Source organism: Acipenser ruthenus, chromosome 28 (assembly GCF_902713425.1).
Source record: "Acipenser ruthenus chromosome 28, fAciRut3.2 maternal haplotype, whole genome shotgun sequence".
Taxonomy (NCBI): Eukaryota; Metazoa; Chordata; class Actinopteri; order Acipenseriformes; family Acipenseridae; genus Acipenser; species Acipenser ruthenus.
Genome location: NC_081216.1, coordinates 19,565,879 through 19,579,258, shown reverse-complemented (window position 1 = coordinate 19,579,258; position 13,380 = coordinate 19,565,879). Strand labels below are relative to the sequence as shown.

The window sequence follows — 13,380 nt, the reverse complement described above, 5'->3', positions numbered from 1 at the left end:
CTGTCGGTCGTACTTTCATGTTGTGCAGCATGGGACCCAAAGACATCCTGGACACACTTCTCTCACAAACAGGCTTCACTGAATGCAGACTTGTGCATGTCTACACAGTCCCCGCCTCTGGCAGGCTAGGATTGGTTAAAAGTCTCATAGTATCATTATAGCCGGGCTCTGATTGGAAACCGGGATTGGCATTCACTCGGTGGCAAACTTTTTGGATAGTACCGGGAAGTGGTTATTGGTTGTTTTTTTTTTTCTTCTTTTTTTGCCACGGCTGATTTTACGTGCTTTATAGTTTATTATTAAGTTTTCAAAGCAGGCTTGTTTGTAAAGCATACGACAATTCTGTATAGCAAACGTTACGATATTGTAACCCTCAAACCGCTGACTGTCTTACTTTTTTTTTTTTTTTTTAAAGCTAATTCATAAAAGTGGTAAGTTGGCCTGCGTCCATCTACATTATTTAATGCGTGATTAAAACACTGCAGTAGATCAGCAATGAGATACCATTTTGGCATCTGTATTTGCTGCCAAACGCAAACGCTGATTTTATATATAATATAATCTACAGTGTACCTACGTTATATCCCTTCTGTCACTATATCATGAATACAAGGTAGTCGGCTAACCCAACAGTTACAAAAATAATACAACCCAGGGGCCGGGTATGTGAACGTTTCCAAGTTTAACATTGGAACCATAATATACTGGTGTACCTACAGTATATTATGGGCTTAACACTAGCTGTAAAACGGTACATTTTGCGGAGGTGATCTTTATTGCAAGTCCTGAACCATTGTTTTAATTGTAGCGACTAATGAATAGTGGTCCGCTGTAAGGCCATTCAAATAAACACCCCTGCAGCAAGCTTCAACAAGGCGCTTTGATGCACGTTCCTATGGAAAGCCATCAGGGTAAACAATGCATACCTACTACACGTATTGATTTGGACCAATCAGGATACAGAGAATACTACGTGTTCTAAATAAATATAAATTAAATGTACATTTTCTAAGTAGGGGCTGGTCATTTTACAGTAGTACCTACGTATAGTGGCTTATCATTTTACAGTAGTATCTACGTAGTGTCTGGTCATTTTACAGTAGTACCTAAGTAGTGACTGGTCATTTTACAGTAGTATGGAAGGCCAAAAACGTGTACGATTCAAATAAATTACCACTCAGCCGGCACGATTACACTGCAAAAGTTTCAGGGATGTTAAATAATATATATGTAAATAGATTTAGTAGCAAACCTAAATGATCAGGTACAAGGCCATTAACATTTACTCAATTGGCAATTATTTCGCCAATGTGGAGTGGAAGCATTTTATATCATGTGCGTTTTTAGATACAGTCATCACAAAACAAAGGGACTGCAACATTTTAACTGGAGGTAATTCAGTGTATTTTTACATATTTATATACGAGTGCTTGAAAGGGTGATGAAGAATCTAGATTGAACTATATTGTGATAGTCATTGTAAACATACAAAAAACATACCAAGAATACTGGAAACCTTCTCAATAGCATTTTTAGCTGGAACATAGAGGCAGAAGTGTAGGACAGATTCTGTCAATGTTGAACCGTATTCTGATTACCGTTGCATGTTTAATTTTAGTTTAAAAAAGAGACAATCTTAGCAGCCTAATGCTCAGTTTCGATGGTGACAAATTACCCCAAAGGACTTACAAAAGCCAGAAAAGATCTCACCATCCTCAATTAATAATTTCAACGTCTACATAATGGTCATAACTCATTGTTAAGCCAGACTGCAGAGTGCTCAAAAAGGGGCCTATTTGTCTGGTATTGAGCAGAAAATCATATTTCTTTGGCATGTCTTTTTACCACAGGCTGAATTTCAGCTTAATAACTTCAGGTTTTTGCAAACTGTCTTCATTAATTCGCTTTTATGATGTTTAAAATCCTTATCCAGGTTACTTTGATATAATGTGGTAAAAGCAAAAAAGAGAGATGAAACATGTCAAAGCATGGTAGTGGTTTAACTGAACCAAACATATGGCATAGACAGGGCCTAAAAATATACCTGTTAAACCCGGTGTAGAATGCCCACTTCTGATATTAGCAAATGTACACTTACCAAACCGGAAAAGCATGGTACCATGCACATTTACTGTCAAAACCTTTTTAAAGTAAAACTTTGGCACGATCCTTAACTAGCAATGCTGTTATATTCTGTTTGTTCAGTACAGTAGTATGAAAGCAAGAAATACCACTTGCTCAGAAATTCATTAGTCAGGACGCTTGTGCTTCTGTAGATCTTGCCTGGAAACCTGAGAATCTAAAGTATATCTACTCCATTCTTCCCTAGAATGGTGTCCTTGAGGAGGCTTATTTGCTTTCACTGTTTATTCCTATTTTATTCCTATGTGGATAATCGTTTCAGAGTGATCTTTACACTATTATGGTTCCAGAAAAGTCTCACTTGAATGACATTGACCCCTTGGTGTGAGCCCATGGAACAATACTATAGCAGCCTTTAGAATTATTATATTTTTTGCCATATTGTTTTTATCTATCTATCTATCTATCTATCTATCTATCTATCTATCTATCTGTCAATCGATCTATCCATGCTTACATCAGTATTGAAAGCTGCTATGCACATGCAGGGTTTGAATCTTTTACTTGTGACAGCAGTTTCATAATGTATGAGTGTATGATTCAGTGAAGTGTAGTATTATTTATATTTGTGTTTAATGAAAACAGTTGTCAGCTCAGGTTTTGTTTGGCTGGAGGCTCATTCGTCGTAGAACTATAATGAAGAGCTGGAATTGTTTGCTATACCTTCCAGTCCCAGGGGTACCATTGCAGTGGTTTATCTACTAAACAAAGACAACCAGAGTTGCTGTTTGTCCATGTTTGCAAAGTCTTTAACCAGTCACCTGGCACAGTAAGCCTTTGTGTAATTTATAGTCATATTTTAAGTATTTTGTTAGCTGAATCATATAAATAATTGCAAATGCTAGCCGTAAGCCACCCATCTTAATTGCATTCAGCTTAACCTTCTAAAAATACTGCTACAGTTTTAACATAATTAAGATACAATCGAAACCCTGCTGAAATTATGCCAAAGTGTGAGGAAACAGTTCAGTAAAAACGTTCTTTCTTTCTTCTTTCTTACTCAGTGATTCTGTATTCTCCAGAGTCCCTTACTGTAAATGTTAATTAAAAGGTAAATGTAAGCACTCAAATGTATGCCCTATTGCCTGTCTATAGATTTTGTTGAACTTGATTTAAAACCTTTATAATAACTATTTAGTATGTTTAGCAAATTATTTGTTTCTCATTCTCTTTCAAACAATTTAGCAAGGTGTTGTCTATAGCTTCTATTAAGTTTTCTGTGAAAAAAAAAAAAAAGAATAATGACAGCTTTATAAATGCTTTACATGTGTATGAAGGCTGGGCCGTTGTGCCACCTGTTGACTGGAATTCGCTGTCCAGGCTTGCATGAGCTCGACAAAATAAAAACACCGGCTTTAACACTGAAGAGTGTAGGGGTCTCCACAGGCAGCCAGGGTGCCACTGCAAGGTGTTTAAATTGTCATTAAGGCTTATATTGACGCCCTTCAATGCTTAAAACATCTGAATTCTTTGGGGAAGTTGGGGGGTGCGAATGTACAATCTTTTTCCAGAGTGGACGGCTCCTCATAAAGCACAGGAGAGCAATTTGTGTTAGTTTCTTCTCCGAAAAAAGTTTTACAGTTTGTAACATAAAACATCTTTGTGTACATAAACAAACACAGGAAATGTAAATGAATTAAATAAATATACCATTCGCCCCCACCCCCCCATTTAAGAAGAGTAAACTGATGTGCAATTATACACACATTTTCCGGACAACACATTTCCTCTTAGACTTGAATTATATTCTCTTATTGTCACTTATCAGGAAGAGAAGCTGATGAATCCTTTTAAAGTAAATACATCTATTTGGATTTCAAATTAAGCTTTGTTTAACAGGAGGCTATATATAATGCCTAACTATCTCTTGTTTAAAAAAAAAAAACAGGCTTTTGTTAAACATTTTTTCCATTTTATGTCTTGCTGTAAACATAGATTAAATAAAGATTAATCCCAGGCTACTGAAGTCTGCAGGTGCACACATGGTAAGTACAGCAGTTCTTCCAGGCAGTGTGGCGTAGTGGAGTAGTGGTTGGGGTAGTAGTGGTTAGAGCTCTGGACTCTTGACCGGAGGTTCGTTGGTTCAATCCCAGGTGGGGGACACTGCTGCTGTACCCTTGAGCAAGGTACTTTACCTAGATTGCTCCAGTAAAAACCCAACTGTATAAATGGGTAATTGTATGTAAAAATAATGTGATATCTTGTAACAATTGTAAGTCGTGCTGGATAAGGGCGTCTGCTAAGAAATAAATAATAATAATAATACATTACAGTACCATGGACAGTTCTTGGACCGTGAATGTACTTCACCAGAAGAGATTTCTTAATGGCAACTTATACTACTACTGTACATTTCTTTCCTGTAACCACAGCAGATATGTTGATGAATGGGTGTGTAGATGTGAATTCATTGATAGATAGATAGATAAATAGATAGATAGAGTAGGTAAGTTATTTTTACAGTATATATTTCAAAGTGGTGCAGCATTTAGTTGTAAAATCATTACATATGTAAAAGGTCATTTGTATATAATTTAATTAATCAATTTAATTTATTTGCCTTCATGAGGTCAACAAACATTCACAGGAACAATTCCAAACTCAAGAGAGTTCTGTTTGCTTACTGGGGTGTAGTTAACTGGAGAGCACTGTGGTGATTCACAGTGACTGCCGTTTTAATTATCCTTACTGCTAAACACTATTATGGCTGTCAGGAATCATTTCACTTAAGCAACTACTAAAAAGAAAATATGACACATACCAGTATTGATTTGTAAGCATTTAAATAATTAAAAAATGTAGGCGAGCCATTTCATTATATATTTATTGATGCATTATCAATAAACCACAGAACAAGGGAGGCATCTTCTGAAAGCCATGATATAAAACCTCTTCTGTAACACTGTTCTTGCATGTGTTGTATATCGTTTGCTTTGTACTGAAAACATTTTTTTCAGTATGACACACAGAAAGAATGAAAAAATCTTTAGCTGTCTTATGCAATAATTCACAACAGGCTGGGCAGAAAGATTCTAAAATAAGGTCATAGTTTGAAAAGGTCATATTATTGACTTTAAAAAAGATGTCATCGTTATAGTTATCATAGCCTTAATGTCAGATGTTGGGGGGGGGAGGTTGGGGGGGAGGGGGGGGGGAGAGGTTGTCTCTGGAAAGTTGAAAAGGAAGCGATATGACCATCATATTGAATAATGAAGGATTTTATGACTGATTCAACCATGTATAAACAATTAAGATTGAACATTTTTCATTGAACTAGAGAAATAGCTGAAATGGCAGAAGAAAAAAAAAAATAACACAGAAATGTCTAACTACCGGTAATCTTATTCATAACAATGAAGCGAATCAAGTGACCTTGATGTGTCAGATCTCAACCCTTCTGCTCTACTAAAAGCTTTTTAAAACAGGTCAAACATTTTCAGGTCATATATGTAAAAATCAGTATACTAAGATCCCTGTGCATCTTATTACTGATATCGCCTTTCAATAGGCAGGAGTTGCAATAAGGCTGTTTGTGTGAAGAACTAGAATGTATCATGGATTGATATGACTTTCTAAGAATTCAATAGGAATGGCCTGTAACTTACTGTAGTGTTGTCTTCCATAGATGCAATGTTAAAAATACAATTGTTTGCTGAAAGTGTAGGTTGAATAACTGATAATGAATTGTTGCACTCATTCACACACAAGTGATACTGGAAAAACAAGATAAAAAAGAACATTTTCATTTTAAGTCATACAGCCACATATAATATATGCTTCTGTTTACTATGCTACTGGATAGAAATGTACGCATTTTCAACAGATATGAATACATCAAATTGGAGGTCTGTGAATCCAGGAATGGAACATGGATATTAATCTGGATTGCATATAAATAAAAAGCAGTGGAAATAATTGGTATACACTTCTGCAGTTAACATCTCACTGCTTGCAGTGCCTGGAACCCTGCCTCTGCCTAATTCATGTGATTTACTGGTTCTGTCATCTGTCTACTACTTAGTTCAATAGCACTAAAAGGCTCATCCACACTAATGGGGTTCTGCTGTGACGCAAGGCAGTCTTTCTGCTGCAATGCTTTATGATTCAAATCCCAATAATGAAAAGTACAGGACATTTGATGCAGTACGACACACAGATTTGTAATTGGTTTTGACTCCATTCACATTATCATCCGGATCTGGACTGCCATCCATTGTGACAAACCAAGTGAGGATCAAAAAGACTGATTGTGGGGGATAAGAAGGGAGACAGTATCATCCCGACAATGGAACAAGTATAATACTAGTACATCATTTTCACAAATAGCAGATAAACAACAATTTAAGTAAAACAATCCCCACAGGTTGAATGACATTGTTTAATGAATTCAACTGTTTCTTCAGAAGTAATTCCAATATATTTAGAGAGATAACATGACAGAATATTGTTTAAGATTATATATACTGTATATATTTAAGATGGTACATTTAACAGTTACAGGTGCTTTTAAGCAAAAAAAAGCATATAGTAAACTAATCTTTCATATAAGAGTTCGATCCAAATTGAATTAAATTATGATAACGTAAAACCAGTTTAAATAAGCTATTGAGTACCCTGTCAATACTGATGAGGAAAAATGCCCATGTGTATAGCTGCAGTTCACAATTCCGTACAGCAGATGTCTCTGCTATCAAAGTCTGGATTGTGTTTATTGATTTGGCATTTGAAAAATAGCATGCAATGTTACTTCTTTGGAAGCCCATAAAATATGTATTGCTTGGGATGATTTCTTTGACCGTACATTTGATTTGCTCCTGTTAAATTAATGACCTCAATGCATAGTTAGATATCAAATGGTCAACATGACTGGAAGATTTTGTGAATGGAGCACTTAGTGACTAAAGAATGACATCATTCGAGTGCTATATCACTTATTAGTGTGCCAGATCTCAGAGCTGGTTGTGGATTGGCTGGCCTCTGTAGCCGGAGTCTGTGATTGGCTGATGCATGATAATTAAACACCTACACAGTGGGTACACAAACCCTAGTGGTAGATATATAGGGATGTGCACCTTAGTTGCATTCAACAGCATCAAGAGTTGGTCTACAAGTTGAAAGAAATCAACTTAATCTATTTTTTCACAGGAAGACCTAATACTCACGGTAAGGTAAGCCATTTATTAGAGCTTTTGTTTTTCTTGTTCTTCTCTTTGCTTAAATGTTGTGTACTGTGCATATACTTTTGTTGGTAGCAGTTTTTGAGAACATAATACAAGACTACTGTAGTTTCATTTCATGTAATGAGAAGGTTTTTATAATGTTTTATAACGTTTTGGTCCTGTTGTAGAAAATGCCATTTTTTAATGGATTTCCTATGTCAGTATAATATAAATCTTATTTGGGTGGATTTTCAAGAGGACACATATTGTATATAACCTGCACTTTATGAGAACTTAGTCTCTAGTTCATTAGAGTAATGCACATATCCCCAAGAGAAGGCTTGCAGCAATCAATATTTTTGATGATACTGCTAATGCAATAACCTGCTCTTGTTCATTTCTAAAGGTGCAAGCAGCATTTAGTCTTTTGAGCTGTTTTTTAATGTAATATATGCTTGGATATTTGCCATGTACACATTTAAGTGTGGTGTATTTAATTGGTAGACCAATTGATAGTGAACTGCACTTTAAACGTTTTACATAAACCATTATGAAAACCACAACAGAGCAGTTAAGGCGATAGTGTTACAGAAAAGCATGCTAATTGCCAGAAGTTATTCATATTTAAGTAATGGTGTGTTTCCTATTAAAACATACTTTTGCTGTACGCTTAATAGTATAGGAGCATATTTGAAAACAGTTATTTATTTTTTTTAGGTAATACTGAACATTATATATAAGTATCATATGAATTGAATCTATTGTTTGGTATTATTGTTAAAGTGGCTCATTATTTAGGCATATTTTAGTTATAAACCGCTCTGGAATACCTAAAGCTATCGTTCAATTATAGGGAACCATGGTTGTGTTGAAGATCTCTGCTTTCCTTGTTGCTTATGCCTTGGTTGTGTGTCAGATGTACAGCTCACATGCAGCTCCAGCCAGGTGAGTTGCAATGTATTTTAAATTTTTGTTAACTGAATCATTAGCTTCAGAGAAATTCATTTCCTAATCAAACCGACACTTTATAAAGAAAATACAGTGCCCGAGTAAACATAGCAATTCATTATTCAAATTCAGTAGCATTTTTTTGATTAAATTAAGTAAGGCTGTTATAAAAAAAGAAGAATATTGAGGCTCTCATGTCCGCTTCCTGCTATTGACATTCCTATCAATTTTAACTCTGGGTGTGTCTTTTAGTACTATAAATGGAACACATTTAACTGATTGTCTTAATGCACTTGGGAATCTCTGTCCTGTTTTAGCATTGGCCACTCTGGACATTCAATCGCTAAATTTAACTATTAGGTGATGGTTTTCATTTACTCTTTGCCTGCAGAACTGGGCTTGAGTCTATGACAGATCATGTGACACTCAGTGATTATGAAGCCCGAAGGCTACTTAATGCTTTAGTAAAAGAATTTGTGCAAATGACGACAGAAGAACTTGAGCAGCAAGTGACCGACGGAAACAGGTATGAAACACCTAATTTTTTTTTTCCAGTAATATAACATAGCATAAACAATACAACATATTTTTTAAAAGACGTTATCCTTCCTTTTTAAACAGTCACAATTTTGAAAATGGTCCGCTGGTGTGTTTTAACTGTCATTCTCTTCATACGATTAAGAGCAATTCCACTGTGACTCCTATTACAGTGGCGCTGTCACTGTTTGTGTTAAAATGTGCAGGATTTAGAGGTATGTGGTCAGAAAAGAGATAATTTAAATCCTACAGGAGAAAGAAAGAAAGAAAAAAGTTATTCCATTTTCTGTCACAATTTTGCATGGATTTATTTATTTGGTTATTTAAAAAAATAAGTTGAATAAGCTTGTTTGCCTGCTGATAAATATTCTGAAGAGAATGCACGAGGGAATGGATTTCTGATGCATGCAATATCTCAACTGTTCTAAGTGGTTTAAACAATGGATGTGCATGTCCTTTCAGTAATATTGTAGATGTATTATATTCATTTGTAACTCAGAGTTTAGTAGTCTGGTAGGCTTCATAATACAATTGATATATAATTCTGGAATATTTGCATGACATTTGCCTGTAGTATTTATATTAAAGTAGGTAGTGCTAAGAATGAACTGAGTATGCATGTGTGCATGTTGTTATTATGAGCCTGTTTTTGCATGTTGTCTTTTTCTACAGCCTGGATAGAACTATTTCCAAACGCTGCTCCAATCTGAGTACTTGTGTGCTGGGAAAACTGTCGCAGGAGTTGCACAAATTGCAAAGTTACCCTCGCACTGATGTCGGAGCTGGAACTCCTGGCAAGAAAAGAAACATTGTGAATGCGCTGGAAAATGAACGCTATGCAAACTATGAAGAAACCTTTCAAAGCAACTAAGAAACCTCCCTTTTCTCTCCCCCCCCCCCCTTTTTTTAACTTGATGCATGTGGATTTACCCTGCTTGATTGACTTGATATCAACCCTGATTGCTAAGCCTGTGTTAGTTTCTTTTGACTCCATTTTCGACAGAGAATGATAGAGTTGGATTCATATTACTATAAAAATTAAACAATGGTTAGCCTAACATAATTGTTTCTTTTAGATTTTTCTTTCTGACTTCTCTGGTAACAATAAATTAATGCTTCTTTCAAGTTTCATGTTTAATAAACTTATTTTTCTACCAGGAAACCTCTTGCTTTTTTATTTAATATTCATTTAAAGTAATGTAATGTTAATTATATGGTTTTACATCAAATAAATTACCCAGCATGCATATAACTAAAGCAAGCATTTAGACAGTTATTGGAGACATATTTTGGACTATTAGTAACTGGTTCCCCCTGATTTAGACTGCTTCAGACTAGATTAGCCCATTATTAGATCACCTATTAAAATGTTTTAACAAATACTCTTCAAGATGATACACAGGTAAGAAATATATTTTATCCAATTATATGCATTCCATTTAGAATTTTGAGTCTACATTGTTACTTTTATTTTGTCATGTAATAGTAGATCATTTGGAATTGTATTTGTATATTGAAATAATCTATATATTTACTCAAGTAAAATGCAAATTATATAACAAAGTAATGTATTTATTTAAGTCTATTTGCTCAAAAGGAATTGATGTTATGTTTTGAATGAAGGCTGATTTGTTCTCAACCGTCATTTGTTTTTCCTTCCATGCTGCAGCATTACAGCACAGAAACGAGCCTGTAATACAGCCACTTGTGTCACTCACCGACTGGCAGATTTCCTAAGCAGATCAGGAGGGATGGGTAACAGCAACTTTGTACCAACCAACGTGGGAGCCAAGGCATTTGGCAGGCGAAGGAGAGACATCCAGATGTAGAATAGAAATGACCTTCAGGAACAGGGTGAATACAACTTTACTTTAAATATACCCATGGAAAGAGTCATACAACTCGAACAACTCCAGAAACAACTGAGAGCAATGTATTAACATCTCCTACTTGCAACTCAGTTCATTCTTTGCTAGTATTATAAAGTTGTTTCAGTCCTTTTCTTTACACAGGCTTCAAACACAGTCCCATAAACAGCTGACACTGATTTATTTTAAAGATAGCATGCAGTTGTAATAAATCAATTTTTGCATGTTCTGTAAACTATTGTCTATAGAGACATTTCTGTAAACTACTAGCTGGCTAACTAACTTTGTGCAGCTAATATTGATATTGTAGCTGCCTCTAAATCTGAAATGATATTTATATTATATAATGTTCTCTTTATATTCAGTTACAGTCAGTGGCTAATACCAAAACCTTGCAAATGTATAGTCTAAATGTAATTGATTGGTCTAATCAGTAAAGTACATGTAATTGATTATGCTGGAAATGTGAATTTGTGACATGTCTAAATTGGTACTTTTTAATCATTATTTTTAAAACTGTGCTTTTTTCAGATCAACACAACTTGACAAGGCAACATTACATTTATTTTGGGTAAACTAAACTCATGTCTCCAGTCTCCTCCTTTATAGAAGAATGGCATAGAGAATAGAGGACTGACTTCATGTCCTCTTGATGTTATAAATATTTGTTTTGCTTTTGGCAAAGAAAAATAGAGCACTTCTGTTATGTATATTACAAGAAAATCCTGAATTGAAATCTATTCATTTTTATATGCAAATCTATTTCAAATAAGAACATGATAGCATTGATGATTTATTTATCCTTTGGCATACAGTACCTATGTGCAATGTGATCCACGCTGCTCTAACTTGTCATGCCAGCACTCTGCAGTATCTCGGGGATTACATTAAAATTCTGCCTAGCAAAGCTGATCTGTAAATTGCTGTGTGTTGTGCCTTGATGTAAAACACTTTACATAACATGATTGTACAGTATGTTAAAAAAAAAAAAAAAAAAAAAAAAAAAAAAACCTCAATATTGTAACAATTGTGAATTTCAGCAAGATTAAAAATGTATTTTAGATACAGTTGGACTGGGATACTTGTCTTATTCCACGGAGATGATGTAGATGGAAGTGACTTTTTTTGTGTGTGTGTGAGCACAAGCCCTTGTTCATCATTCAACATGCTGCTTCATCTCATCACACTTTAAAAAAAAGCCTGCCAGAACTGAAGAAAAGTCTTCATTATTACACACTCCAGAGAAAAGTGAAATACAGCCCCATTAACCAGATGGCAGACCTTTGCTCTTGAATTTTGGCTTGCCAGTTTACAGGTACTCTTTAATAAGTAGTACTGTTGCTGAAGAAGTCATACCTTCATAATCCCGATAATCAGATAATACCACAACTGGGGTGTTGCCATTTCTATTTGCCTGGCGTGTTTATTACACCACTGAAAGTGAGATTCAGGGACCAGGCTAACATTGGAATCTACTGCAAAATTTGTTAAATGTAAGAACCATGCTACTTGTGAGATGATTCCCTTAAGCTTTAACATTGCTGCTGTAAATTAAAGCTTTTCAAACACTTCAGAGCATGTGAAACTGACATGGGTTTTCTTTTTTTCTTTGCTTCTATTATGCTAGTATTTTTGATAGTTTCATTGTAGGTCAGAAGAGTTGTCAGCTGTGAAGAAATATTACAATTGCATTGAAATAGGGTGGTAGGGTTTTATTCCTAAATTATATACTTTTGTTTAAATGTATATCCACCAAGCATGGTAGATTAACAGATTGATTTGCAATAGCAATTTAGTGGCAGCACACTGAAAAGCAAAGGTTCTGTACCACAGGTTCTGTACCACAAGGACTGTAGCTACAGTGGTGTTTTGCCTTTGGTTGAATGGTACCACAATGGAAGGGAAGTTAATTTGGTCTAAACATATTTTGGTCTTAACTTCCCCCTACTTCCAGTGGGGGTGGGGGGGTGGATGGGACGGACACGACACGGATGGACGGACTATGTGTTGATGTCCACATAACAGTGACACAATAAGTGTGTTACCTGTTGTGACTTAATTTATATTATACTGCGAACCACTTATTAGGCATGTGTCATTTTTCAAAAAAATTAAGTACTGATACTCAAAAAAGGCCAATTGACAGTGAAGAGTTTATTAGTTTTGATTGTAATTCAGACATGGTGAGGGTTTGCAGATAACATATCTAGACTAAAGCAATACACGTATTTAGGCAATATACTGTACTTGTAATGAAAGTAGTGCTTCACAAGTGCCTGCTTCAGTCATTAGGGGCATAAGGTATGTTAATTGAAATGGCCTACTGCTGTATGATTACAATACATACTGTAGCATTTTATTTGAACTTATTTAGCCATTTTAAAAAATAATCCTTTTGTACATGGTTTTTGTTAAATCTATAAATGTATATAGAAAATGTCCTTTTTAATGTACTTTTCCTATAGTACATACAACTACTTTGGTAATTCAGGTTTTCAAATAATTTTTTTATTTTTTTTTGGTTAATTTTATTTTTTAAAATCTGGTTTTGAATTTAAATCTTTCAGGTATTTGTTAAAGTAAGGTGCTATAGTTGACATGGAGACACAAGCTAATGGCATTTTGTTGGCAAAAGGCAACTTTTAGACTGACTTTTAATAATGGGGTAATTCTGCTAGGTCAGTGATGAGAGGTCATTTTTACAGGCACCTCAAAACATCTTCTCA

The 13,380-nt window shown here is 35.1% G+C and overlaps 1 protein-coding gene across 3 annotated transcripts; it reads left to right on the top strand.

Moving 5' to 3' along the window:
* The first annotated feature begins 7,203 nt into the window (after positions 1 to 7,203).
* On the top strand, positions 7,204 to 12,225 carry LOC117434836 (calcitonin gene-related peptide-like). Of its 3 annotated transcripts, XM_059003319.1 has the most exons (5): positions 7,204 to 7,305; positions 8,155 to 8,246; positions 8,641 to 8,775; positions 10,456 to 10,640; positions 11,186 to 12,225. In XM_059003319.1, the coding sequence occupies exons 2-4, from the start codon at positions 8,161 to 8,163 to the stop codon at positions 10,613 to 10,615; spliced, it is 381 nt and encodes a 126-aa protein (XP_058859302.1). In that variant the 5' UTR covers positions 7,204 to 7,305; positions 8,155 to 8,160; the 3' UTR covers positions 10,616 to 10,640; positions 11,186 to 12,225. The 3 variants fall into 3 exon arrangements, with proteins under 3 accessions (XP_058859302.1, XP_033913399.1, XP_033913398.1); XM_034057508.3 differs by lacking the exons at positions 10,456 to 10,640; positions 11,186 to 12,225 and adding an exon at positions 9,459 to 9,948; XM_034057507.3 differs by lacking the exons at positions 10,456 to 10,640; positions 11,186 to 12,225 and adding an exon at positions 9,459 to 9,948 and having other exon boundaries at positions 7,206 to 7,310.
* Positions 12,226 to 13,380: the final 1,155 nt, after the last annotated feature.